The sequence below is a fragment of the Lissotriton helveticus genome, chromosome 4_1 (assembly GCF_964261635.1).
Source record: "Lissotriton helveticus chromosome 4_1, aLisHel1.1, whole genome shotgun sequence".
Classification (NCBI taxonomy): Eukaryota; Metazoa; Chordata; class Amphibia; order Caudata; family Salamandridae; genus Lissotriton; species Lissotriton helveticus.
Window position 1 is genome coordinate 67,960,729 of NC_136063.1, and position 26,079 is coordinate 67,986,807.

At 45.5% G+C, this 26,079-nt stretch overlaps 1 protein-coding gene across 1 annotated transcript in view; it reads left to right on the forward strand.

Annotated features, from left to right (window-relative positions):
* Positions 1–26,079, forward strand: part of LOC144827870 (embryonic protein UVS.2-like) — a 64,599-nt gene that overhangs the window by 33,307 nt on the left and 5,213 nt on the right. The window contains exons 4-11 of the mRNA XM_078686035.1: positions 1,477–1,617; positions 1,720–1,837; positions 13,479–13,654; positions 16,207–16,288; positions 18,582–18,709; positions 23,164–23,279; positions 24,420–24,645; positions 25,500–25,618. Coding sequence (XP_078542161.1) covers positions 1,477–1,617; positions 1,720–1,837; positions 13,479–13,654; positions 16,207–16,288; positions 18,582–18,709; positions 23,164–23,279; positions 24,420–24,645; positions 25,500–25,618 — 1,106 coding nt within the window. The remainder of the gene's footprint in view (positions 1–1,476; positions 1,618–1,719; positions 1,838–13,478; positions 13,655–16,206; positions 16,289–18,581; positions 18,710–23,163; positions 23,280–24,419; positions 24,646–25,499; positions 25,619–26,079) is intronic.

A 26,079-nucleotide genomic window follows, 5' to 3' on the forward strand; every position in this document is an offset into this window, starting at 1 on the left:
ACAATCTTGCTTTCTTTGCGATATACGGCTGGACCGATTCGACCAGTTTTCACCACTGTGGTGGTCAAAACTAGCCAGACGATTCCCCGTAGACGTATGGGCTGCTCCGAATCAGACTCGGCAGAGAAAGAAAATAGAAGAATCATTCATTCTAATATCATTGAAAACTGGTCGAAAGTTAAAGTGTTAGAATATCATAGCTGTGAATCGCATAAAAAGACTGTAGAGAAATCCATCCCAGTAGTCTATTAAAGATACCAAAGAACCCCCTGGTTTTAAATCAGAGTGAACACATTTGTTTTGTTGTCTAATCTTTTGTTGGCCCTGAGGAAGGTGAATCAAATTTTCTTAATCACCGAAACGTACGTAGGCCCTACGCATCTTAGACCCCTACACAGAAAGCTACAAAAAAATGTAAAGAAAAAAGAAACAAATATAGTGATTGGAAAATGTACAAACAATAAGTGATAAGAAATTGTAATAGTTGACGCTGTATAAATTTGTAGGGGACCCTCAGTAGTTCTCTTTATTTGTTGTTTCTTTGTTGAATTTATGTTGCACTTGACAGTCTTAGTTTCGTTATGAGTCTAGGTAGTGAATGTAGATGTTTGCATGATGGAATGAGAGAGATGTGTATATATAGTTAGGACATGGGGTTCTTCATGAAATGTTGATCAAATCTGTTTATACAAAAATATGAATATGTATAAAATATGACAAAAGAAAAAAGAAAAATGGAAAAGTAATAAATAATATGTCTAAATAAAATAAAAATCTTTTCCTATATTTAGCATCCCTTGTGCAATATTTTGTGATTTACTCATTGTATAGAATCATGTAGGTCAGATTAGAGGTATTTGTACTTTATTATGGCAAGTCAGTAAAATGCTTTAAGTGGTGCCATAAATCACTCCTGCAATGACAAGAAGACAACACTATAGGAATGTAAAGACAGGAAACCATTCCCAGTAAATATTAACAGCTGCAATCACTCACTGTGAATGCCTGTGTGCTGAGGTCTTTTTAGTCCTTAGGGTAATTCGTTTTCCTAAGTAGGGGCCTGATTCACAGAACTAACTGAAGACATAACCCTAAACTTACTACCATTTACTCATTTTGGTATTCACAGAAGGCACTTACTCATCAATGAGTAAGTGCCTCTGTGAAAACCAAAATGAGTAAGTGCCTTCTGTGAATATCAAAATTAGTAAGTGCCTTCTGTGAATACCAAAATGGTAGTAAGTTTAGGATTTTGTCTTAAGTTAGTTCTGTGAATCAGGCCCTAGGTGCTTAGGCCATGGTTTGAGGTTTTTAACCCAAAATGGCCGTCTCTACCTCCGCCACGAGTGGTTCTTGCATTTTCTTTCTTCAGATTGCCCTTTAGGTTTACAATCAGCTTCCTTCTCTTCCGTGTGCTCTTGTTCCTTCCTGTTCATGACAGACACTGACTACTCTCTCTGTGTTTTACTGTTGTAGGCAGCTCACAGCTGATCCACGAAGGTGACATTGCCATCCGCCCAGGCCGCAGTGCCCTCGTATGTCCAGACAACAGCTGCTTCTGGCCTAAATCCAGTGATGGGACTGTCCCTGTGCCCTACACCCTCAGTCCCACTTACAGTGAGTTCACTTTTATATCAAGGACCAGCTTTGACTTGAACTGAAACCTTTCCAGCTTGCTCCCCCTTATGTCATCCTCTTCTTTCCTCTGCTATCCCTCAGGTGCTGAAGATGTGGCTACCATTACAGATGCAATGAGTGAGTTTGCAACAGTGACCTGCATCCGCTTTGTGACCCACACGGCGGAACCAGATTACCTGCAGATCATTCCTGATAGTGGGTAAGAGCACAGGACGGCCTAAGGACTGACCCTAAATTAACCATCACACCAGAGAGGGCTCCATCAGATAGACTCATTACCTCCAGACCCTGCCTGTGGATGGTAAGAGCACATGACACCCTAAGGACTGACCCTACGCTCACCATCACACCAGAGAGGGCTCCATCAGATAGACTCATTACCTCCAGACCCTGCCTGTGGATGGTAAGAGCACAGGACACACCAAGGACTGACCCTACGCTCACCATCACACCAGAGAGGGCTCCATCAGATAGACTCATTACCTCCAGACCCTGCCTGTGGATGGTAAGAGCACAGGACACACCAAGGACTGACCCTACGCTCACCATCACACCAGAGAGGGCTCCATCAGATAGACTCATTACCTCCAGACCCTGCCTGTGGATGGGTAAGAGCATGGGACACACCAAGGACTGACCGTAGATGTTTAGTTTAGAATCATTTGTCTATACTCTTTATCTTTTTAGGTCAATCTAAAAAACAACTTGATAACGTGGTACAAAACCCTAAATGAGCTATGACCTTACGTTGGCTGCGAGACCTCAATTATTGAGCATCACTGAACTGCTGACTACCACCTAGAGACTCTCCATGGTTTTTGTTGCCCCGGGAATGACCATCCATGTCCTGTGGGCTCTCACTGAGGTACCCCAGGGGTTGTGTTCTCTAAGTGAGGCCTTCCATGGGTCCAGGACTGTCCATGATGACCCTCTTTGGGTTGCGAACTTACTGTGAAAGACCCCACATGTGAGGTGGATTTTAAATGATAGACCGTACATGGGCTGTGGGTTCGCAGTGAGAGATGGTCCTCCATGGGGTGTGAGCGCTCATCAAAGGACTGCCCATGGTCCGTGGAGATTCAGTGATGGATCTTCTACAGAGATATGACCCTCAAGGGCTGGAAACTATCAGTTGGAGACGCCCCTCTATTGGCAGTAGAATTTAGGTGAAAGACTTTTCATGGACAGTGGGCACTCAGTTAAAGGCTTTCCATGGGCAATGGACTCTCAGTGAAATGTTTTCCACGGGCAGAAGACTCTAAGTGAAAGACTTTCGATGGGCAGAGGACTCTTAGTGAAAGACTTTCCATGGGCAGTGGACTCTCAGTGAAAGACTTTCCATGGGCAGAGGACTCTCAGTGAAAGACTTTCCATGAGCAGAAGACTCTCAGTGAAAGACTTTCCATGGGCAGGGCACTCTAAGTGAAATACTTTTCATGGCCGTGGACTCTCAGTGATAGACTTTCCATGGGCAGAAGACTCTCAGTGAAAGACTGTCCATGGGCAGTGGGCACTCAGTGAAAGGCTTTCCATGGGCAGTGGACTCTCAGTGAAATGTTTTCCACGGGCAGAAGACTCTAAGTGAAAGACTTTCGATGGGCAGAGGACTCTTAGTGAAAGACTTTCCATGGGCAGTGGACTCTCAGTGAAAGACTTTCCATGGGCAGAGGACTCTCAGTGAAAGACTTTCCATGAGCAGAAGACTCTCAGTGAAATGTTTTCCACGGGCAGAAGACTCTAAGTGAAAGACTTTCGATGGGCGGAGGACTCTTAGTGAAAGACTTTCCAAGGGCAGTGGACTCTCAGTGAAAGACTTTCCATGGGCAGGGCACTCTAAGTGAAATACTTTTCATGGCCATGGACTCTCAGTGAAAGACTTTCCATGGGCAGAGGACTCTCAGTGAAAGAATTTCCATGAGCAGAAGACTCTCAGTGAAATGTTTTCCATGGGCAGAAGACTCTAAGTGAAAGACTTTCTATGGGCAGAGGACTCTTAGTGAAAGACTTTCCATGGGCAGTGGACTCTCAGTGAAAGACTTTCCATGGGCAGAGGACTCTCAGTGAAAGACTTTCCATGAGCAGAAGACTCTCAGTGAAAGACTTTCCATGGGCAGGGCACTCTAAGTGAAATACTTTTCATGGCCGTGGACTCTCAGTGATAGACTTTCCATGGGCAGAAGACTCTCAGTGAAAGACTTTCCATGGGCAGTGGGCACTCAGTGAAAGGCTTTCCATGGGCAGTGGACTCTCAGTGAAAGGCTTTCCATGGGCAGTGGACTCTCAGTGAAAGACTTTCCATGAGCAGAATACTCTCAGTGAAAGACTTTCCATGAGCAGAAGACTCTCAGTGAAAGACTTTCCATGAGCAGTAGACTCTCAGTGATAGACCTTCATTGGGCAGGGCACTCTCAGTGAAAGACTTTCCATGAGCAGAAGACTCTCAGTGAAAGACTTTCCATGGGCAGAAGACTCTCAGTGAAAGACTTTCCATGAGCAGAAGACTCTCAGTGATAGACCTTCAATGGGCAGGGCACTCTCAGTGAAAGACTTTCCATGAGCAGAAGACTCTCAGTGAAAGACTTTCCATGGGCAGTGGACTCTCAGTGAAAGACTTTCCAAGGGCAGTGGACTCTCAGTGAAAGACTTTCCATGGGCAGGGCACTCTAAGTGAAATACTTTTCATGGCCATGGACTCTCAGTGAAAGACTTTCCATGGGCAGAGGACTCTCAGTGAAAGAATTTCCATGAGCAGAAGACTCTCAGTGAAATGTTTTCCACGGGCAGAAGACTCTAAGTGAAAGACTTTCTATGGGCAGAGGACTCTTAGTGAAAGACTTTCCATGGGCAGTGGACTCTCAGTGAAAGACTTTCCATGGGCAGAAGACTCTCAGTGAAAGACTTTCCATGAGCAGAAGACTCTCAGTGATAGACCTTCAATGGGCAGGGCACTCTCAGTGAAAGACTTTCCATGAGCAGAAGACTCTCAGTGAAAGACTTTCCATGGGCAGTGGACTCTCAGTGAAAGACTTTCCATGGGCAGTGGACTCTCAGTGAAAGACTTTCCATGGGCAGTGGACTCCCAGTGAAAGGCTTTCCATGGGCAGTGGACTCTCAGTGAAAGACTTTCCATGAGCAGAAGACTCTCAGTGAAAGACTTTCCATGAGCAGAAGACTCTCAGTGATAGACCATCAAAGGGCAGGGCACTCTCAGTGAAAGACTTTCCATGAGCAGAAGACTCTCAGGGAAAGACTTTCCATGGGCAGTGGACTCTCAGTGAAAGACTTTCCATGGGCAGAAGACTCTCAGTGAAAGACTTTTCATGGGCAGTGAACTCTCAGTTAAAGGCTTTCCAGGAGCAGTACACTCTGAGTGAAAGACTTTCCACGGGCAGCGGACTCTCAGTGAAAGATTTTCCATGGGCCACGGACTCTCAGTGACAGGCTTTCACTGTGATGTGGATTTAGTGGTGGGCCTTTCATGGAGTTTCACCTCTCTGAGAAATAATACCAAATGGGTTTTGACCTCTTAGTGACAATATATTGTAAGGGTCAGTGGACTCTGTGTGATAGATCTGCAGGTCCATGTATTCCCATCTACTGCTCTCAATGCTGTGCACCACTGGACTATAAATAGCTTAGAGGATCTGATGGCTGGATCCTGTACGTTTTGTTAATTTCCTAGAGATTTCAATGGCTCGATCCTGTGTGCTTTGTTCATTCCCTAGAGGTTCTGATGGATGAAACCTGAATGATTTGTTCATTTCCTAGAGGTTTTGATGGCTGTATCCTGTATACTTTGTCCATTACCTAGAGGTTCTGATGGCAGGATCCTGTGTGTTTTGTTCATTCCCTAGAGGTTCTAATAGCTGGATCCTGAATGCTTTGTTCATTCCCTAGGGGTTCTGATGGATGGATCCTGTATGCTTTATGCATTTGATAGAGGTTCTGATAGCTAGATCCTGTATGCTTTGTTCATTCCCTAGAAGTTCTGATGGCTAGATCCTGTATGCTTTGTTCATTCCCTAGAAGTTCTGATGGCTGAACCCTGTATGGTTTGTTCATTCCCTAGTGTTGTGATGACTGGATACTGTATGCTTTATTAATTCCGTAGATGTTCTGATGTCTGGATCCTGAATGGTTTTTTCCATTCCCTAGAAGTTATGATGGTTGGATCCTGTATGTTTTGTTCACTCACTAGAGGTTCTGATGGCTGAATCCTGTATGCGTTGTTCATTCCTTAGAGGTTCTGAAGGCTATATTCTGTATGTTTTGTTCGTTTCCCCAGAGGTTGTGATGGCTGTATCCTGTATGCTTAGTTCATTCCCTAGAGGTTCTGATGGCTGAATCCTCTGCGCTTTGTTCATTTCCTAGAGATTCTTATGGCTGGATCCTGTATGCTTAGTTCATTCCCTAGAGGTTCTGATGGCTGAATCCTCTGCGCTTTGTTCATTTCCTAGAGATTCTTATGGCTGGATCCTGAATGCTTTGTTCAGTCCCTAAAGGTTCTGAGGTCTGGATCTTGTGTGCTTTGTTCATTCCCTAGAGGTTCTGATGGCCGGATGGTGTGCCTATCACAACACAAGGCATTAGGGGGTCTCAGAGCCTTTTGCTGGACAAAAATGTTGGGCCTAGTAAAAAAGAGATGTGCTTTATGTTCTAGTCCAACCCATAGATCCATGAAGTCTAAATGCAAAGATTCCAGAGGCAGAAACAAGTACACAAAATATAAACTCATCCTGAAGGGACTCATGATTTTAGGTCACCACTTTCAATGCACTCTCAAAATATATGCTTTCACAGCTGCGCAACACACATGCATCATGCCACACGCAACCAGAACACTGACTCGTCGCTGACAGAGGGACGACGTGGTTTCCTGCCTGCTTTCTGGCCAAGTGTTCTGTTTCTGCTTTTAATCCCACCTTCAAACCCACTCCTCGCGGCCCCCGCTGCCCGGGAGCCGCTCCAGGCCAACATCACCGGGGACTCACTGACAGCGAGAGGTGCCGCCTGGAGACGCTTTCCGCCCCTGTGGGACTGCGAGGACCAGCGGGCGCTGCGCCTGTTGACTCGCCGCAGCTGGTCCTCTTCCCGCCCCCCTCCCGCCTGGACTAAAGAACTGCGGGTCGGGCGTTCAGTGCTCGTCGCTGACAGAGGGACGACGTGGTTTCCTGCCTGCTTTCTGGCCAAGTGTTCTGTTTCTGCTTTTAATCCCACCTTCAAACCCACTCCTCGCGGACCCCGCTGCGCGGGCGCCACTCGAGGCCAACATCACCAGGGACTCACTGACAGCGAGAGGTGCCGCCTGGAGACGCTTTCCGCCCCTGCAGGACTGCAAGGACCAGCGGGCGCTGCGCCTGTTGACTCGCCGCAGCTGGTCCTCTTCCCGCCCCCCTCCCGCCTGGACTAAAGAACTGCGGGTCGGGCGTTCAGTACTCGTCGCTGACAGAGGGACGACGTGGTTTCCTGCCTGCTTTCTGGCCAAGTGTTCTGTTTCTGCTTTTAATCCCACCTTCAAACCCACTCCTCGCGGCCCCCGCTGCGCGGGAGCCGCTCGAGGCCAACATCACCGGGGACTCACTGACAGCGAGAGGTGCCGCCTGGAGACGCTTTCCACCCCTGCGGGACTGTGAGGACCAGCGGGCGCTGCGCCTGTTGACTCGCCGCAGCTGGTCCTCTTCCCGCCCGCCTCCCGTTATATTCAGATAGCGTCTGACGCGCACGCGGGACGCGCGCGGGGCAAAGCGCGGATCGAAGCCCGGGCAAAGGGCGGGCCGTTTGAGGCCGTTCGAGGACGTGAGAGACTGGACTGGGCCACCCCTTTAAATTCCACCTCCTGCTATCCATTTTGAAACGTATGTACTGTCTTTTCATTGACTTTGCGCTCGTGGTCCTTGTGACATTCTGTTTTGCAGTTCTTATACCTATGTCAGAACCTTTTCCCCTGTCTTTGTATAATAGGAAAAATGGTGCTAACCAGAGGAAATAAAACCAAGGCCCCTGGGAGCGTGGGTAAACTGTTAGGCCCCATGGATGATTTTATTACCAAGGCAAACTAATTTATCGATCAAAGTATTTTTTTGATGGAGGAAAGGGTTTCCTTGGACTTGGCGTTTGCTAAGAGATCTTCCATAGGTAATTTGGCCGAATCTAGAACCCCCGCCACTGATAACAATGTAGGGCATAGGGCTCTTTGCGAGGGCAGGCGTAGCCTACCAAACAATGTGGACCTGTCGGCCTCCCAGCTCGCTGATTCCCAGATAAGCTCAGATTTAGAAAAAACACCTGAGCTAATACCTCAACCCTCTCCCCAAATTACATCAGATGAAAGAAGGCAAGCAAGAGGGAGGAGGGAGGGTGCTATAAGGAAAAGAAAGAACGATCCGAAAAATCCCATCCTCAATGAGACCGGGAATATCTCCAGTTTCCCACAGAATTCACCCCCTAGAGCAGAACAGCTGGTAGTTTCCGCAATAGTCCATCATCCCGCACACGACATTCCTGCCCCTATCAATCTGTAATCGCCCATTCTTCTATCCAGCAGTAAGGAATCATCTGATAGCAATAACTCCAAGCTGCTAAACAAGATCGCTGATCTATTAAAATCCTTTCTTCAACCAGTAGAAGCAAAGTTAGCGCAACTGGAGATTCAGCTATCCAAGTTTGCCAATCTTCCACAATTTAACAAAGTGTCAGGGGCTCAAAAAATAGGGGGAAACAAACAGAATAAGCAAACTTTCCCTAAGCCTGTACATACCCTCCCTAAACCTGCAAATACTCAAAAGAATGCACCCTTACCCCTAGTTGCAACAGCCAAATCAACGAATAACAAGAGCACAGTGAACCCATCCACCAATGTTGCCAGTACTCTGTCACAGGGAAATGCCCTGTCAACAACAACACCCGCATCTAAGACAGTGGTACCAAAAAAACTGGCTTCTAAAACTCTGGTGACTCAAACTTTATCCTCTAAATCCCCGGCCCCAGTATTCAACAGTGATGGCTTCAGGGGACCCACCGAAGTTAGACTTCCTGTTGACATGCCACCAGATGCATCCCCTTACGTAGTGGTAATGACTGGTGTGCCTGAGCTAGTGGACCACAATGCTGAACCTTTGTGGTCTCTGAAAAATAAGGCCCAACACTGGCTAAATTCCAATCGTCCCATTCCGCCATCCTGGCAGGGTAGGATTTTGGCAGTATGTAGGACCCCATGGGTGGGAAATGGCAGAAAAACGATCCCGGGAGATTGCATTGTGATTACATTCGAAGACCCCCGAGTAGTAGATTATATCTGCTCTTGGGACCATACGAGTGTAAATGGAGGTATAGGTACCAAACCACTTTCTTTTTTCTACCCCTCAAGACAATCTAACGGTCCTTTCTTTAACTATGACCCCCCTTGGGTTGCACCACCCCCTCGTCATTATGAATACGCCAATACAAGGCAATTTGGGGGCCCCAGTCATCGTGACTATGATAGTTCCTGGCGCACAGTGGGTTCGCGTTATGAGGGAGGAGGATGGGAAGAATGGGGTCCACATACGCTGAGAACGGCTCATAGAGAACCGCCCGCTGGGACCCTTGGTTTAGTATCCCGACGAGGAATAGATTTAGTGGCCTTGAAATGGTCGACTGGCCATCAACGGTCACCAAATCTATTAATTCTAACTCATCCCAGCTAATTCCTAAAATAAAAAAATTTTCTCCAATTAACGAAGCTGTAGTGTCAAAAGTAGAGCCACAGCCCATACCCATCCTCTTTTGGAATGTGGCGGGTTTACGTCCCAAGATCGAGTACGGGACTGCCTTGCATTTCCTGGAGCCATGTAAAATAATTTGCCTCCAAGAGACATGGTCTACGACAGAGCTTCACCTCTTGGGCTATAAAACATACTTTACCCCAGCCCTCCATAGTACAATAGGTAGACCTAAAGGAGGGCTAATAACGTATATTGCAAACACAATGAACCACCTAAAAGTGTCCATAGTCCACTCCGACCCTAATTTTCAAATACTCTCTCTTTCCTTTACGAAGAAGGAGTTCATCCTCTTGATTAATATCTATAACAACTTAGAGGATGACCAATTCCCGATTCTTCTACATAATGTTCAGGAGAGATTAACCCAGCCTTACCGGTCGAAGGCTGGACAAGGGGCTATTCATCTTTTATGGGGAGGGGACTTTAATCTCCACCCATGCCCACAGACTAAAACAAACTGCTGTGGAATAGTGGATGAGCTCGATGCTCCACTAGTGCATTTTGCTCATACTAAAGTGGGGACTGCTATGAACAACTTGCTATCTGACTTGGATCTTGTAATAGCCAATAGCCTAAGTTCAGGCCTAAACTCCCTCCAACCGACTTACGTGGGTAGGGGACACCAAACGACAGTTGATTACATCCTTCTGTCACCTGGACTGCTACATATAGCTAGAGCCTTTCAGGTTATGGTTAACTCACTTAGTGATCATTCCGCTGTGAGGATGGATCTTCACTTGACTGATTCCAATCCTCGAAATACAGTTATAGCAAAAACTCTTGCCCAGAACAAATTTTACCTAGGCAAACAAAATGGCTATACGCTAAAATGGGGAAAAATTAATCCAAACAAAATTACAAAAAAACTGGTAAATGTGGCATATCCTAATATAATTAAATGTTTGGATCTAACGGAAACTGATGAAGTAGTCCTAAACAATTTCATGCAAATATTAGAGAAAATTAAGGGTCTTCTCACTGCAAAGCGGAGGACTGAGAACCCAAATAATAAAGGGTGGTTTAATCATAGTTGCACCGTGGCCCTAACCAACCTGAAGCTGGCCCTGCATAGCACACCCAGAGACGTGGGGCAGATTCAACTCCTTAGGCGGCACTAGGGAAGGGAACGTAAATTAAGAATCCATGAATTAAAACAGAAACTTTGGGAAGACTTGCATATGAGCGCCGTATCTAAAAACAGTGAGGCCTGTATGCTTTGTTCATTCCCTAGACTGTCAGATCACCCTACCTGACAGTTAATAACAGTCCTAAGATAGAAGTGGCTATAGACGAAGACACATGGGTGTCCCACTTCTCTAATATTTTTAAAAACTCCTCAACAGTAGGTGGGATAGAAAACATACACCCAATAGTCGAATATCCAATACAGCTGCACTTTGATATTCCCGATCTATTAGTGGCACTGGAATCAAGCAAAAATGGGAAAGCTCCAGGCCCAGATGGGGTCCCAGTGGATCTCTTTAAACATAACTTGGATCTCTGGGCCCCCATCCTCACTAGAGTATGTACAGCAGCTGCAAATGTGGGACTGTTAAAATCCTGGACCAAGTCCATCATGGTCCCCATTTTCAAAAAAGGGGACCAAGGATGTGAAATGCTACCGCCCCATCTCATTGTTGGACTCTCTGGGCAAGGTTGTTGGCAGAGTAATACTTGAGCGGCTCCAGCAATGGGCGGAGGAGGGAGGCATTATTTCCGACCTCCAGTTCGGATTTCGAGAGGGGTTCGGAACGGTAGAGCAGGCCCTCAATCTTAGCCTGATATTGGGCAAATACACCCAGGCAAAGAAGGACATGGTTTATATGGTCTACGTAGACCTGTCCGCTGCGTTTGATTGCGTTTCACACGCAAAACTCTGGACGGTCTTAAGGCAAATGGGAGTGGATCTCCCTCTTCTAGACTTTTTGAGGGAGCTCTATTCTAAAGCATCGGCAAGGGTGCGCTTTGGCATGAATGGAGAGTTGGCGGCTCCTTTTGGAGTAGAGCGTGGTGTCAGGCAGGGGTGTGTCCTGGCCCCCTTTCTCTTCTCACTGTACACCAACGGCTTGGAGCTAGAGATGTTGAGGGGGGGCCAGGACCTCCCACGAGTAAAACAGCGCCTGATTCCCGCTCTGCTCTATGCAGACGATGCCGTCATCCTCGAGCGCACTCCACGAGAATTACAGAAATCCCTGAACAGATATACGGTCTTCATGGGCGGTTTGGACCTACACGTAAACATGAAAAAAACGTTCGTTATGACAGCAGGCAGTAGGAAAAAACGAGTAAAGGACATTTATCTCGACAATCAAAAACTCGAGGTAACCGCCCAGTATCCATATTTAGGAATCATGATAGACGATAGACTGTCTTGGAGGCCAGCAGTAGAGGCAAGATGCCACTTGTTTAGAAGATCTATAGCGGCCCTGTTGAGCTTCTCCCAGAGACTGGGGAGGAGGGCACCAGTGGAGCTACTAAAAATCTACAGTGCTAAGTGTCAGGCCATTGCTTTGTATGGAGCGGGCGTTTGGGGACACGTAGATGTTAGTGCCCTTCGGGTAGCTGAAAACACCTTCCTCAGATTCCTTTTAGCTACTCCGAGATGCACCTCAATCTACGCCTCTCATTTGGAACTTGGAATCCCTTACCTAGAGGATTTGCTCAAGATCCAACCATTGATGCTATGGCGGCGCGTTTGGACCTCGGTCAAAAACGCGCTGACTCAGACGATCGTGGCAGACACAATGGCTCTTGACCAATCCTCAAAAGTAAAGTGGCTTTGCTATATCAGAAACTTTCTCCAAGACCTTGGTCTTGAGAAATATTACTTCCAACCTGAAGCCATTATTGACCTTCCCAAGGGAGTCCTAAAACAACTGGCCCTCAGACATTTAGAGACACTGAGATTGACCTCTGAGTCGTCAAAACCCTCGGTCCTTCATGCAAACCTAACTCAGGCTACACATTCTATCCAGCCGTACCTAACACTACAGATTAGTACACACGAGAGAATGTTAATGACAAGATTCATATTGGATATTTTCTATAGATTGGTAGCATTTCCTGTGAGTAATAGTTGGGACTTAATCCTCCCTCCTTGTCACTGTGATGAGGAATCTAAACAGTCTAACTTACACACAATCATGTTTTGTAAATTCCATCATCCACATAGGAAAATTTGGCTATTACCATTACTAAGGAGTTGGGGACTTAGACAGTGTCGTCCTGCAATGCTACGTCTCTAAATGCTGGAATCTGAACATGTCTGTTATTTTGTCCTTAATTTCCTAAAATGTGTTTTGAAGCACAGGAAAAATCTGTAAAAAGTACTCTGGATTTAGATCTAGCTGATCAAATGAAATAACTTGAGACTCTGTTTTAAAACATATAAACTTGTCTATGTATAAATTTTACTGTTTTTTCTTAAATTGTTCATCTGTTTAAACATCTAACTGTGCTTTAAATGTTGATTTTATGGTGTTCCTCTGTGAAAAACCGAATAAAGAAATTTATATATAGACTGCGTTAGAGTATGGATTCCAGTTATGGGGGACTGAGCTGAATTACCCATGGGCAGCTGGTAGGTCTGTCCCCCCCAGGCAGACAATAGTCACAAATTTAATTCAATTCATGGCATTTATAGAGCGCACAGCTACCTCCAGGGAGGTGTCCAAAGCGCTAGCGGAAAGGTCATGAACGTGATGGGAGAACTGTAAGATTACACAACCATGAGAGAGGTTATCAAAAAGAAAGGTTTTGAGATTGAGTCTGAAGACCGATTCCAAGGGGCTACAGTGCAGACTGATGTGGAGTCTACTGGGAGAAAATATCACAGGGTAGGCCAGAAATGCATCAGACTGGTGCAGGCTGACACATCTTTCCTTTTGATGCAAGATCTTTCACCACAACCTAGACTGCACATTGTCTTTTCCTAGAACCCCTCATCCCTTGCAGATAGCCAAGTCAGAGAGGAGACACACAGGCAGATGCCTTGTATGTAGTAAGATTGTAATATTCTTTCTCTAAAGGTGCCATTGCAGTAATCAATGGGTCTCCCTGGTCCATATTCTCCCGTAGGTGCTGGTCATACATCGGGAAGACAGGTGGAGATCAGGAGGTATCTCTTACCGGGGGATGTATGTCGAAAGGAACCATCCAGCATGAGCTGACCCATGCACTGGGCTTCTACCATGAGCAGAACCGCAGCGACCGCGACAACTATGTGACCATCATGACGGAGAACATCTCGCCCGGTCAGTGTCACCCCCGGGCTCCACTTCTTACCACTGAGAGGGAAAACCGAGTACAACTCAGATTCCTGATGGGCACACCTTGGCACTGATTTGAACACCTGATTGGTTCAGCTTAGGTTTGATCACAGATACCCGCCAACACACCCGTTCAACCAATCTGACCCTTGGTTACGGTGATCAATATTTGTTACTGTCACAGTCTGGTGTCCTTTTCACAAACGTCACCACTGCTCAGGGCATTAACTAGAGCAATGCTTCATTTTAATCTGTTTATTCTTTGCCCACATAAAAATTGTCTGGCACAGGATAAATTATGACCTGTGGTTAAAATGCATTTTCCTGAAATCGAATACGAGGATCAGTGAATGCTAACAGCAGTGCCCGCTTCGGAGACACGGGGTACGGATTTACATAGAAGTGTTCAGCTTAAGTTGCTGCGCTGCATCATGTGAATTAAATACTTTGATGTGGCGCTACGCTGCTGACTCCCAGCGCTGGTGGAAGACTTTAGACAGACATGCACCAACACAGGGACCCTTGCGCCATAGTGCCAGAATGTATGCGTTGTCTGAAGCACAGTCTTTTTGCTGAAAAGGGTACTTTTCAATACAAAAACTCCATTACGATATCGGGCGGATTGCCTCCGCCTGGGTGGCGGTGGCCACCGCCACCCTGGCGGAGGCAATCCGCCCGACAACCACTCTCGTTTTCCCCTCCGCCTGATTAGGATGGCGGAGGGGACAATGGCGGACGGAAAGACCGTCCGGCGCTTTACCGCCGCGGTCGCCCTGCGACCGCGGCGGTAATAGATTAATATGGTCGCGGTGTCCAATGGACACCGCCAGCCATATTACAATGGCAATATGTAGAGGCCTTACCGCGGCGGCAATGCCGCCACGGAAAGTCAGGCGGAGATTGGTGCGGGGGCCCCCTGCAGGGCCCCCAGGTTGCCACCAGTGTCGGGGGGCACATGGGGGGTACCTATGGTACCCCGCCACATTTGCATATGCAAAGCGACAGGCACCGCGCGGTGCCTGCCGCTTTGCATATGCAAATGCAAAAAAGCATTTTTCAGATTGTGGCGGGCGGTGCAGAGTGCACCGCCCGCCACAATGATGGGAATACAGGATGCGCCCGCCACTGTGGCGGGCGCATCCTAATGCTGCCAACGGGACCCCCGCCCTCATGGCGGCCGGTCCCTAGTACCGTGAGGATGGCGGGCGGGCAAAGTCCGCCCGCCATCCTAATGGGGCCCTATGTCTTAAGACTTTTCCCACGTTGTACGTGTGCTGTACAATGCAGCAACATGCAGAGGGGGAAAAACAAGGAGAAATAAAAATATTTAATTCTGTTGCACTTGCCTTGAGGTGGCAGAGGGTTTTGACCCAAATCTCTGTTTAAAGTGTTTTGTAGATATGGATTTATATCAAAACCCATGGGTGAAGGCGTAGTAACACCTGTGCACCACCCATAGAACGCCCCCTTGACATAAAGTAATACAATATAATGCAAATCGCGATTTGCATTATATTGTAAATTCCACCTGAACACCTTAATTTGGGTTTGAATTAGAAAAGTAACATAAACCCAACACAAAGCATGCTTTGTTAAGTGGGCCCAGGGCTGGTTGTGATGTACAGCGCCTTGAGCACCACTCTTTCTTACTCCACTATCTCACATACAAATAATGGTGTTTCTTTCTACAGTTTTTCATCCTCCGATTGCATGGCTTCTCAAAAAGCCTCCTCTGCATTCCCAAAACTGCATGAAAAACTCCCCTCTCCCTATCATTTGAATGACTATCTCCCTATTGTTCATATTCTGCATGTCTTCTCTCTCTGAGCACAGCCTACTTTATGTCATAAGCATGTTTGCCTTAATCTTTACTATTGCATTTCTTTTAATGTCCTCATTTTCTTCCAAATGTTGACCTAAATCACCTCTGTTTGTAAAGTCATACCTGCAAACTAATACCACCTAATCTCCTCGCTCAGGCATTAATCCCACAAATCATCTCCATGAACTCACATACTCCTTCCACCTCCCAAATGATAACCACTAACCCCAGATAATTGTCTCTTCCTCAAAGAAACTGGAGTAAATGTTTGGAATGGTTTTCTTGAGAGCATAAGGTGTATCCCAATAACCAACAACCATTGGATTAAACATTAGGTCTTGGGTGCCTGGAGCAGTATGCTCCCCGGCATAATGTGCTGCCGGCCTCGTCAAGAATAGTAAGCGCTATAAAATGCAGCTACAATTCATTGGTGCTCTTCATTAAATAGGATTTAAATGTAGAATTTTACAATTCCATATCACATATTGAAGTGATTAACCTCAAATCACATGCTTTTCGATCTTATGCCAGGGTCCAGATTTGATCCTCCCCCATGTTCCAAATTCGACAGCTTTGCCTTTAGACTACTCCTAACCCCTGCAATGACACATTGGAGCACTGCCCCCTCGTGAGCTGGGACCTTCTCTGTATTGGAATGTGCCATATCAGACTCAGTCCTCACTAACTCATCTTTACCGTCTGCTCATCTCAACAGACAGCATCGGCAACTTTAACAGAGAGAACACCAACAACCTTGGCCTGGAGTACGACTACGCCTCCGTGATGCACTATGGGATGTAAGTCTCCGATGCTCAGCTAAGAAGAGATTTTCTCTTTACAACTCTGATGAAAGGCTTTTATATCTAGACAGTGACCCTGATTTAGATTTTGGCAGACAGGGTACTCCTTTGCAAACGTGACGGATTACCCTCTCCGTCAAACCCTAGGGCTACCCGCTTTATTTCAATATGGGAAGACCGTAAGTATCTTGTTGACAGACCTCCTATTGGCTCTGTTGATTAAATACTTCCTCTGGTAGCCCAATGGAGTAGCAGCAATCTGAGGAATGGCATTACACTGCCTGCCTTATTTAGGGTGGATGGTGTAATGTTAGTTTTTCCTCCTGTCCATCATCATCTGGAAAAGCCCAACATTGAGGGACAGGAAGAAAACAATACGGACCCCCAGAACCTGGGTGAAAACCTTTAGTAACTGCAGTAATGATGGTTTCTTTAATTATGTAGAGATGGCTGCTGGGCTGAGGTCATGGCTATAGTTGGTGATGGAGTACTGTCGGGATGGCATTGGTAATGTCCTCCGCCACTCCTATAATCCTCCGTGCATCGAACCCTAATTCACACCGAGTGATTCTGATCACATTCTGATGTGATCTTTTTAATTAGCGCTGAGATTGCTGGGAATGGAAAGTAGAGGGTGGTGTTTATTTCACCTTTGATTAGGGAACTGCCGTAAATGATGATGGTGATGATGAGGGTAAGAAAGTGAAGTTGATTCATAGCTGTGTCAGTGAACATGATTGGTTAGGATCGATGCTCTGTATGTGAAGCGGGTACGGAATGATGGCTGTGTTGGTGAACATGATTAGTAAGGATAGATGCTCTGTATGTGAAGCGGGGTACAGAATGATGGCTGTGTTGGTGAACATGATTAGTAAGGATAGATGCTCTGTATGTGAAGCGGGGTACAGAATGATGGCTGTGTCGGTGAACATCATTGGCTATGATCGATGCTCTGTATGTGAAGCATGGTACAGGATGATGGCTGTGTCGGTGAACATGATTAGTTAGGATTGACGCTCTGTATGTGAAGCTGAGTAGAGAATGATGTCTGTGTCGGTGAATATCATTGGCTATGATTGATGCTCTGTATGAGAAGCATGGTACAAGATGATGGCTGTGTCGGTGAACATTATTAGTTAGGATTGACGCTCTGTATGTGAAGTGGGGTACAGGATGATGGCTAGGTTGGTGTATATGGTCGCCACAGTGTGGAACTGCCATAGATGATGAAGGTAAGAGAGTGAAGTTGTGTCATGGCTGTTTCAGTGAACATGTTCGCACAGAGTAGAATATCCATGGATGAGGAAGAGTAGTGTAGTAACAAAAAGGAGAGTGAGGGATTGGGTTCACAGAGTGTGAACGGAGAATACTCCTATTCTCCTGGGTAAGGTATCTAGTTAACAAAAGGAGGAGTATCGCCTTTGAGAATCATGGATTCTTAATGGGATATGTGTTTGAGAAAAGGAGAAACGTTTCCTTTTGTTAGAAACCCCTCACTCACCAAAGGCGATACTCCTCCTTTTGTTAACTAGATGAGGAAGAGTAGTGCCATCTTGGCTGTGTTGGTGAACAGCCTTGATTAGGATTAACGCTCTATATGTGAAGCGTGGTACGGAATGATGGCTGTGTCGGTGAACATCATTGGCTATGATCGGTGCTCTGTATGTGAAGCGGGTACGGAATGATGGCTGAGTTGGTGTATATGGGCACCATAGTGTGGAACTGCCATAGATGATGAAGGTAAGAAAGTGAAGTTGTGTCATGACTGTGTCAGTGAACTTGTTCCCATAGAGTTGAAAGTCCACATGTGAGGATGGGAAGGTGAACGTTGTCTGAATTGGTGAACAACTTGGTTTAGAGTGGAAGATCCATTGTTGATTAATCTCATGAGGATGGTATCTCAGTACTAAAGCCAGCCTCTGTCACAAGAGGAAATGTCATGAGGCTACACTGGAGACATTTTTCAAATCAGTCTTTTTAGGATCTGAGATGCTAAGTGTGAGTGAGGGCGGTACTGGGAGAGTGTGTTGCCTACATGGATTTGAGGCTCACGAAAAAAAGAAACTGAGAAATTTTAGACTGAGCTGGGCAGGATCTGCTGGAGGCTAGTTCTAGAACAACATTGAGATTGAGTTTAGATATGAATCATTTTAAGCAACACCAAATATTTGACCCTCACCTGTTCCCGCTGTAGACTCACCAGGACTCGCTGTATAGTTCTATGGGTGAATAATGCGTTATAATGGTGCATACACTGTGGGCTTTACCTGTGAGGTCTTCCTTTCCCCAGGTATGCTTTCACTACCAGAGCTGGACAGCCGACCATCGTCCCCAAGCCAAATCCTAACACAGTCATCGGACAGAGATATGGGCTTAGCAACCTGGATGTTTCCAAAATCAACACCCTGTACCAGTGTGGTAAGGAGTGCATGCCTGCAGATAGATACTGAAATGTCATATAAGTCACAGCATCTTTTCCTCGTAGGCAGTAATATTATCTTTTGTAATGATTCCAGCTCAACTTCCACCAATATCATCCTTCATGGGACATTTTAATGTTGTTAGTTAATTTGTGGAGTGCACCCTCTGAACTTAATTATTGTGTTTAGGTTAAAGTGCCCCTAACTAACTAGTATAAAATGCCATATACATGTAAGTGCTGCAAAAAGAGAACACAAGTGGAATGTTGTGAGGCTTTCCTAATGGTAAGCGGAGTATTTCTATTCTTAATATCCAGGTGCAGGCAGTACATTCGAAATCTTTGGGCCGATGAGTGAGAATATGCAGTTTCCCTTTCCCTGAATGTTAGTACTTCCAGCATTGAGAAGAGATAAGCCACAGGACCTTGGGTTACAGGAGGGAACGTTTCTAATGATTTTCTCCCACAAACAAGCTGATGCTGTTCCCTTGATGCACTTTTGGATAGAGCTTTTGGATGGGTACCACTAAAGTCTAGCCTGTTGATTTGATAATGACCTTTTTGATAGGGCTTTTGGATGGGTTCCACTGACGTCTAGCCTGCTGATATGATAATGACCTTTGGGTAGGGGTTTTGGATGGGTACCACTGAAATCTAGCCTGTTTTATATAATAATGACCTTTTGGATCGGGCTTTTGGTTGGATACCACCGAAGTCTAGCCTGCTGATAAGATAATGACTTTTGGATAGGGCTCTTCGAGGGGTACCACTGAGGTCTAGACTGATGATAAGAAAATGACCTTTGGATAGGGGTCTTGGATGGGGACCACAGAAGTCTAGCCTGTTGATATGATAATGACGTTTTGATAGGGCTTTTGGAAGGGTACCACTGAAATCGAGCCTGCTGATATGCGACGATAAATCCATAGTTTTAAAACAAGTTGTGCCACCATCTCTTGTACATGTTGCATCTCAGCAGTTTTATTTTAGGAAGCCAACTCAGAAAGGAATTGGCATAATCGGGGTTTGAATCAGTCAGTGAACCAGATAGGATTTTGTGATTTTTGTTTTTAATGTAGGGCAATGTCTGTTTCAGTTGTCTTATGCTGAATAAGCTTGAACGCTCTACAGAGCTGATGTGAGCCTCAAAGTTCAATTCGGTATTCCAGATGACCCTCAGCTTTCTAGTTTCTTAGTCAAGGTGGTTGGGGTCTCAAATAACTCCGGGGGCTAAGCGAGGTTATTCAGAAGTCTGTGTCTTGAGCTTATGCAGAGCATCTCAGATTTTCTCTATTTGACTCGGCCCACGTTTATTCATCCCGATGTCCTACGGGACCAACACGTGCATGGAGATCTGTATGTCATCAGCAAATAAGCATTATTTGAGGTCTCTGGAGCTAATGGTAGAAAATAGCAGATTGAAAAACAAGAGAGAGGGGAAAGGGTGAACACTGGGGTACTCCACATTCAACCTTCCCCTCTGATGACTTGAAGAACTCGTCTGTCCTCTTTTTATTAGATATTAATTATCAGAACCATTTTAGAGCTGTATCCGACGCAGTAGCTACTATTCCCCACTGATCATGTAAATAGATCTAACAATATCAGCCAAGATAAACATGTTTCACCGTCATCAGCTAAGGCAGGCATCTAGAACTGTCTTATTGCCTTGCTGAGAACTAAAACCAGCTCTTTGTTCTTCCTGCTGTTAGGATGAAATCTCAGCATTGGTCTCCTGATGAGATCCTAGTATTTATCCCCTGGCTGAATTCCAGCCTTTGTCTCATCCTGTTGCGATTTCAGCATTTATCCTCTGATAGGATCTCAGCACTTGCTCCCAGTATGATCCCAGCATCTTTTCCCAGAGTGGTTCCCAGCATTCATCATATGACATGATGCCAACATTTATCTCCTAATGGGATCCCAGTGTTTGTCCCCTAATAGGATCCCAGCATTTATAACTTATTGGCCTGGCAATTATTGGCCCCTGGAATCCCGAATTGCATTGCCTCAGTGAGTTCTTGCATGTATCCCCTGAATGGATTCCAGCATTTATCCCGTCTTATATTCCAGCATTTATCCACTGATTCGATACCAGAATTTATCCCCTGATTCGATTCCAACATTTATCCCATAACTGGATTCCATAATGTATCCCCTCATTCGATACCAGAATTTATCCCCTGATTAGATTCCAACATTTATCCTGACTGGATTCCAGCATTTATCCGCTGATTGGATTCCAGCATTTATCCCCTGACTGGATTCCAGCATTTATCCACTGATTGGATTCCAGCATTTATCCCCCTAAGTGGATTCCAGCATTTATCCACTGACTGGATTCCAGCATTTATCCACTTATTAGATTCCAGTATTTATCCCGTGACTGGATCCCAGCAATTATCCCCTAATTGGATTCCACCATTTATCACTTGACTTGATTCCACCATTTATACCCTGACCGGATTCCAGCATTTATCCTAGTGCGATGTCAGTATTCAGTTCATGATGGCATCCCAACATGTGCTCCCTTGAGATTCCAACATTCATCTCTCTGCATAAATCCAGTGGATTCTGGAAGTTGCTATTAATTGGATCCCAGCCTTCATATCTAAATAGGATCCCACTATGTATTTCTGGCTACAATATCAGCTTTGGTCTACTCACAGGATCCTTACTGATCTCCTCATAAAATACCAGGACATATTTCCTAATAGGATCTCATTACATCCACCGATGAGACACCATCATTGACCTTTGATAGGACCCGAGCATCCATCTACAGATTAATTCCTTGCATTCACCCCCTTGTTGGAATATCAACATTCTTCCTTTCATGAGAGCTTGAAATTCGTATCATGTAGCGATCCCAGGAGCATATTTACATGGGGATAACATCACCAGAACGCCACTCTTAGCGACGTTCTGGTGGCGATATGCCCTTCTCCATATTTACAAAGCGTCTTAAGCCCCTTTTTGTGGCTTAACCCCGCCTTGTAAAAAAGCCCCCCTCACACACATCATTTAGTGTGAAAGGAGCGTGCTATGGGTGTTGCTGTGGGCGTTCCACCACAACACCCACTGCTTTTTGATGCTGCCCAGATTCACAAGGAGGTGTAAATCTGAGGCAGCGGCAAAACTAACATCATGCAACAGCAGGTGTTACAATGGAGAAACAAGGAGCAATGCTTTTATTTCTCCATGTTTTTGCTTTCTGCAGCAGACGATTTGCTACTTCTATGTATGATGCATTCAGCAGCACACATAGAAGTAACAATCACCATAAAGGATTGTTTATGTGCAGGAAGGGACACCTTTCTCGACATAAACAATCATTGAATGATGATGATTTGCTACTTCTATTTATGATGCATTCAGCAGCACACATAGGAGTAACAAATCACCATAATGGATTGTTTATGTGCAGGAAGGAACTCCTTCCTGCACATAAACAATCATTCCCTGCAACACAGGCCCCAGGCCTCTTTGAACTATGGTGCAAAGGTGCCTGTGTTGGTGCTAGGCAGCTAATTTTAGCGCCAGCACAGGGGGAAACACGGGAGCGTCATATTGGTGTTAATACAGTGCATTCCTGCATTTTGTAAATGTCAGAGTGCTGCGCTGGCGAAGATGGAGCAGTTACGCTCTCCGACATTTCGTTTTAAATATGTCTCCCCAGCATCCATTCACCGATGGGATCCTTGCATTTATTCACTGGTCGGATCCCATTCTTGGTAGAATTCCATAGTTTATCCTCTGACTGGGTCCCAGTGTGCATCACCTGATGAGTTCCAAGCACAATCTACTACTTTATGGAAACATATTCCTCCTATGTTGGAGTTTCAGATGGGTTGAATGTTAGAGTTCTGCTATGCCCCTATTGGTTACCTTTATGGAGCTTGACCTTTGGGTTCCTAGCTTTGAAAATCATCCCTGCCATTGGGTTCCATGTATTCTTTGCATTAGGAGTTATGTGGCCTTATAGCTATACACCATGTAGGTTTCTTTCACCTGAACACTGAAGTCACTTTAGGCCAGTAAAGAGATAGTGGAGTGACATAAATATTCTGTTTGTGGTCCAAAATATTTTGCTTTTGCAGAGTTTCATTTTCATCTCCCAAAAACTCTATTCCACCTTTATTGCCATTTTATCTGAACCAGGGCAATTTGTGTTGAAGTTCAGTGAGCCCAGTGTAGTTCTTGGTACCTTCTTATATTCTTGTCTGTGCTTCCATATCATTGCTGAGACCTGCACCAGCCACAGAGATCATTGTTTAGGTCAAGGGGCTTCCACCTGGTGGAGATATAAAGATGCCAGCTTAAATACTAGTGAATCTAACTGAGACATTCTCAGTAGGAGCCGTTGAAGGGAGGAAACTCTACCTGTTAGTGTCATTGTGCAGTTTCAAGACATTAATATTTAAAGAATTTTCCTTTTTATATTTGGTTTCAGGTGTTTGCAGCACTATTTTATCTAACCCGACCGGCACCCTGGCGTCTTCCAATAACCCTTCCTCGTACCCAAACAATGTCAACTGTGTCTACCTGATCCGAGTGCCTTCCGATAAGGTACGTCCTTCACAGACAAGCTGATGGGGCTCGTCGCGCTTTCCTCCTGCCAGAGTCCTGAGCCACCTAGGGGTGGGACTTAGAGTAGCGCTCTGGGTTAGGGGCTGCCTGATTGGTGGCCGAGGTAGCTGCTGTGTTAGGTCTCTCTGGTTAGAGTGGTTCATCGGAGAGGAGGAGAAGGATCTGTCCTTGGAATGATCTCTCCAATGACGTCAGCACCATAGCTGCATAGCTTCTGAGAACCAATCAGAAGATATTATTGAAATCTACAGTAGGGCTGACACCGCAGAGTAGACAGAATAAAGCTTAAAGAGTGGGTCTACCAGGGGCAAATAAGTCAGACTTTAACCATGTTCAATTTCAACTTCAAAGAAATGCCTCATGGGGGCAATAAGCAATGTTGAGAGGGAATGCAAGTGGAGTACCTCAAAGGATATGGGCACACAAGGATTAACCTATTAATGGACAGTGTAGCATGACAGAATACCGAGGTGCACAGCGATAGGTGTTACCCCCTGAGTGTATGGTACAAGAATTTTGAGTTTTGAATACAGTACTACAAAAACATCTTAGCCAAAATATCAGAGTATAGTTTAGGTCAATATGTATAGGTAAGTATAGACTTCCGCTACTTAATATAACATTTATCTTGAGAATATATGGTCTGCTGGTGGGCATCACTCACACTCAAAGGTAGGGCACAGGTTATTGGTAATCCAGAGGCAGTGCCCCAGAGAGGTGGAGGGCCATCCTTATCAGCCCAATGAGGAGCCAACTGCACCATGTGCATTAAGGTTTACCCCAGCTTAGCACAGGATACAAGAACCCATTGTGTAACTTCTTCACAAGAGGTACCAAAGCTTCAGAACAGGTTTGGTTCCAAGTAGAGGCACCATGAAAGAAGACAGGAGGTGCAGGGACAGCATAAGGGTGTCATGTCTCTTTGAACACACATATGAAGTTTAGGGATGGTGGTGAAGGAGGCTGGAAACAGTACAAGTCAATGCAAAAGCAACAGCTGAGTCTAGTCTGCGGATAACTTTGAAAAACTGAAAATCTGTCCTTTTTAAACAAATGGTGGATATAAAGTTCTAGACACCCTGGAGTTTGTATGTCTGATTTACTGCTCTTTCTTCTCAGATTCTTCTGCAGTTTGATGCCTTTGATCTCCAATCCTCCTCAAACTGCGCCTCCGACTACCTCACAATTTACGATGGCAACACTAAGGCAGCCCCAGTCTTACTCAGCAAAGCGTGTGGGACCGGGCAGCTCATGCCATTCATGTCTTCTGGAAATAGGATGCTGCTGGAGTTTGTGACAGATGGTTCCATCACTGCCAGTGGGTTCAAGGCCTCCTACAGCAATGGTACGGTCCTTGGTGTCAGGCTGCTCTCAGACAGGGGAGGGAGGGAGGAAGCAAGGGCCTTCTACAGTAATGGTGCAGTCCTTGGTGCCAGCCCACTGAGAGACAGGGGAGGAAGGAAGCAAAGACCTTCTACAGCAATGGGGAAGGGAGGACGCAAATACCTCTTGTTGGGAGCCAGTGAGCTGTGCTCCCAGGATATCTGGGTGTGTTGGCATAAGGCTCACTGCAGGAAGTGCTTGTTTCTTAGAGTCAATAGAGGTCTCACTGTGAATCACAAGATGTCGTGGGTCCAGTACACTGACAAAATCCCCTTGAGTCTGAGGAAAGGAGCTGGAGATGGTACATAGATTAGCAGTGTTTTGTTTCTGATTTCTCTGCCTGTGGAGTCTTGGCCACCACTGATCGGGGGTTGTCAAAGATCACAGTGTGCACAAAATATATGGGAACACATATGATTAGTGCCATGGGAGAGTACTGACAAGAATCTCTGAAAGTGGGGGTCCTCTATTGGCCGTGACATGAGATCTGTTATTTACCATCCTGACAGTGAATTTGTACTTTCTGACTGGAACCCCATTCCATGTCTCCAGTTTCTTGCCATGTACCACTATTTTTGGGGTCATGTTATGTTATGTTATATTTAATTTATACAGCGCACAGCTGCTCGAAAGTGTGAGCTGAGGCACAAACAGCGTGCCGGTGGCATCAGGCAGGACCCTACTCCTGGCTCTGGTGTGGCACACAGTTGTGGAAGGGCTGAAGCTGAGATGTGTTTTGTGCATGTGGACTTTGTACACTCATCATCAGTACTCTATGCGCAGAGCACTAAGATGATTTTTTCTTCTGTTTGACAGTAAAATGTGGTGGCACATTCACCAGCTCTGACGGCACTGTCTCATCCCCTAACTTCCCCAACGTTTACAGTTCCAACATGGACTGCGGCTTCTACATCATGGCTCCAGCTGGATCCAAGGTAAGTGCAGGAGCTACCCAATGTCATTCTAGTACTGAGAAAAAATCAGAAGGCAAGCAGACCCTGGAAGCATGAAGAACCTTCTAGAGTTTCCGCCAGAGAGGGCGGTATGACATCATGACTTTTCAGAAAAGCTTTAAACAAGCATTAGTGAATGCATTAGGTTTCGCCTATGTGATTAATAATAAGCTTTTTTTCTTCTAAGTTGTAGTTTGATGAGCCGTTGTACAATATAAGTTACAGAAAGTCTGTTAAAGTGTTATGACTTGTTTAGGTACGAGAAGGAAATATATTGTGCTGTTACTAGTGGTATTATAAAGTGGGGAGATTAGGTAAATGGACAAACATTAAAAAAAATGCACCTGACAAGTAGACTTGAAAATGGTGCAGCTATGGGGAGATTAGGTAAAGGGTGGGATGAAAAAACATACAAGTACATCGTAAGGGATCACTGACATAAT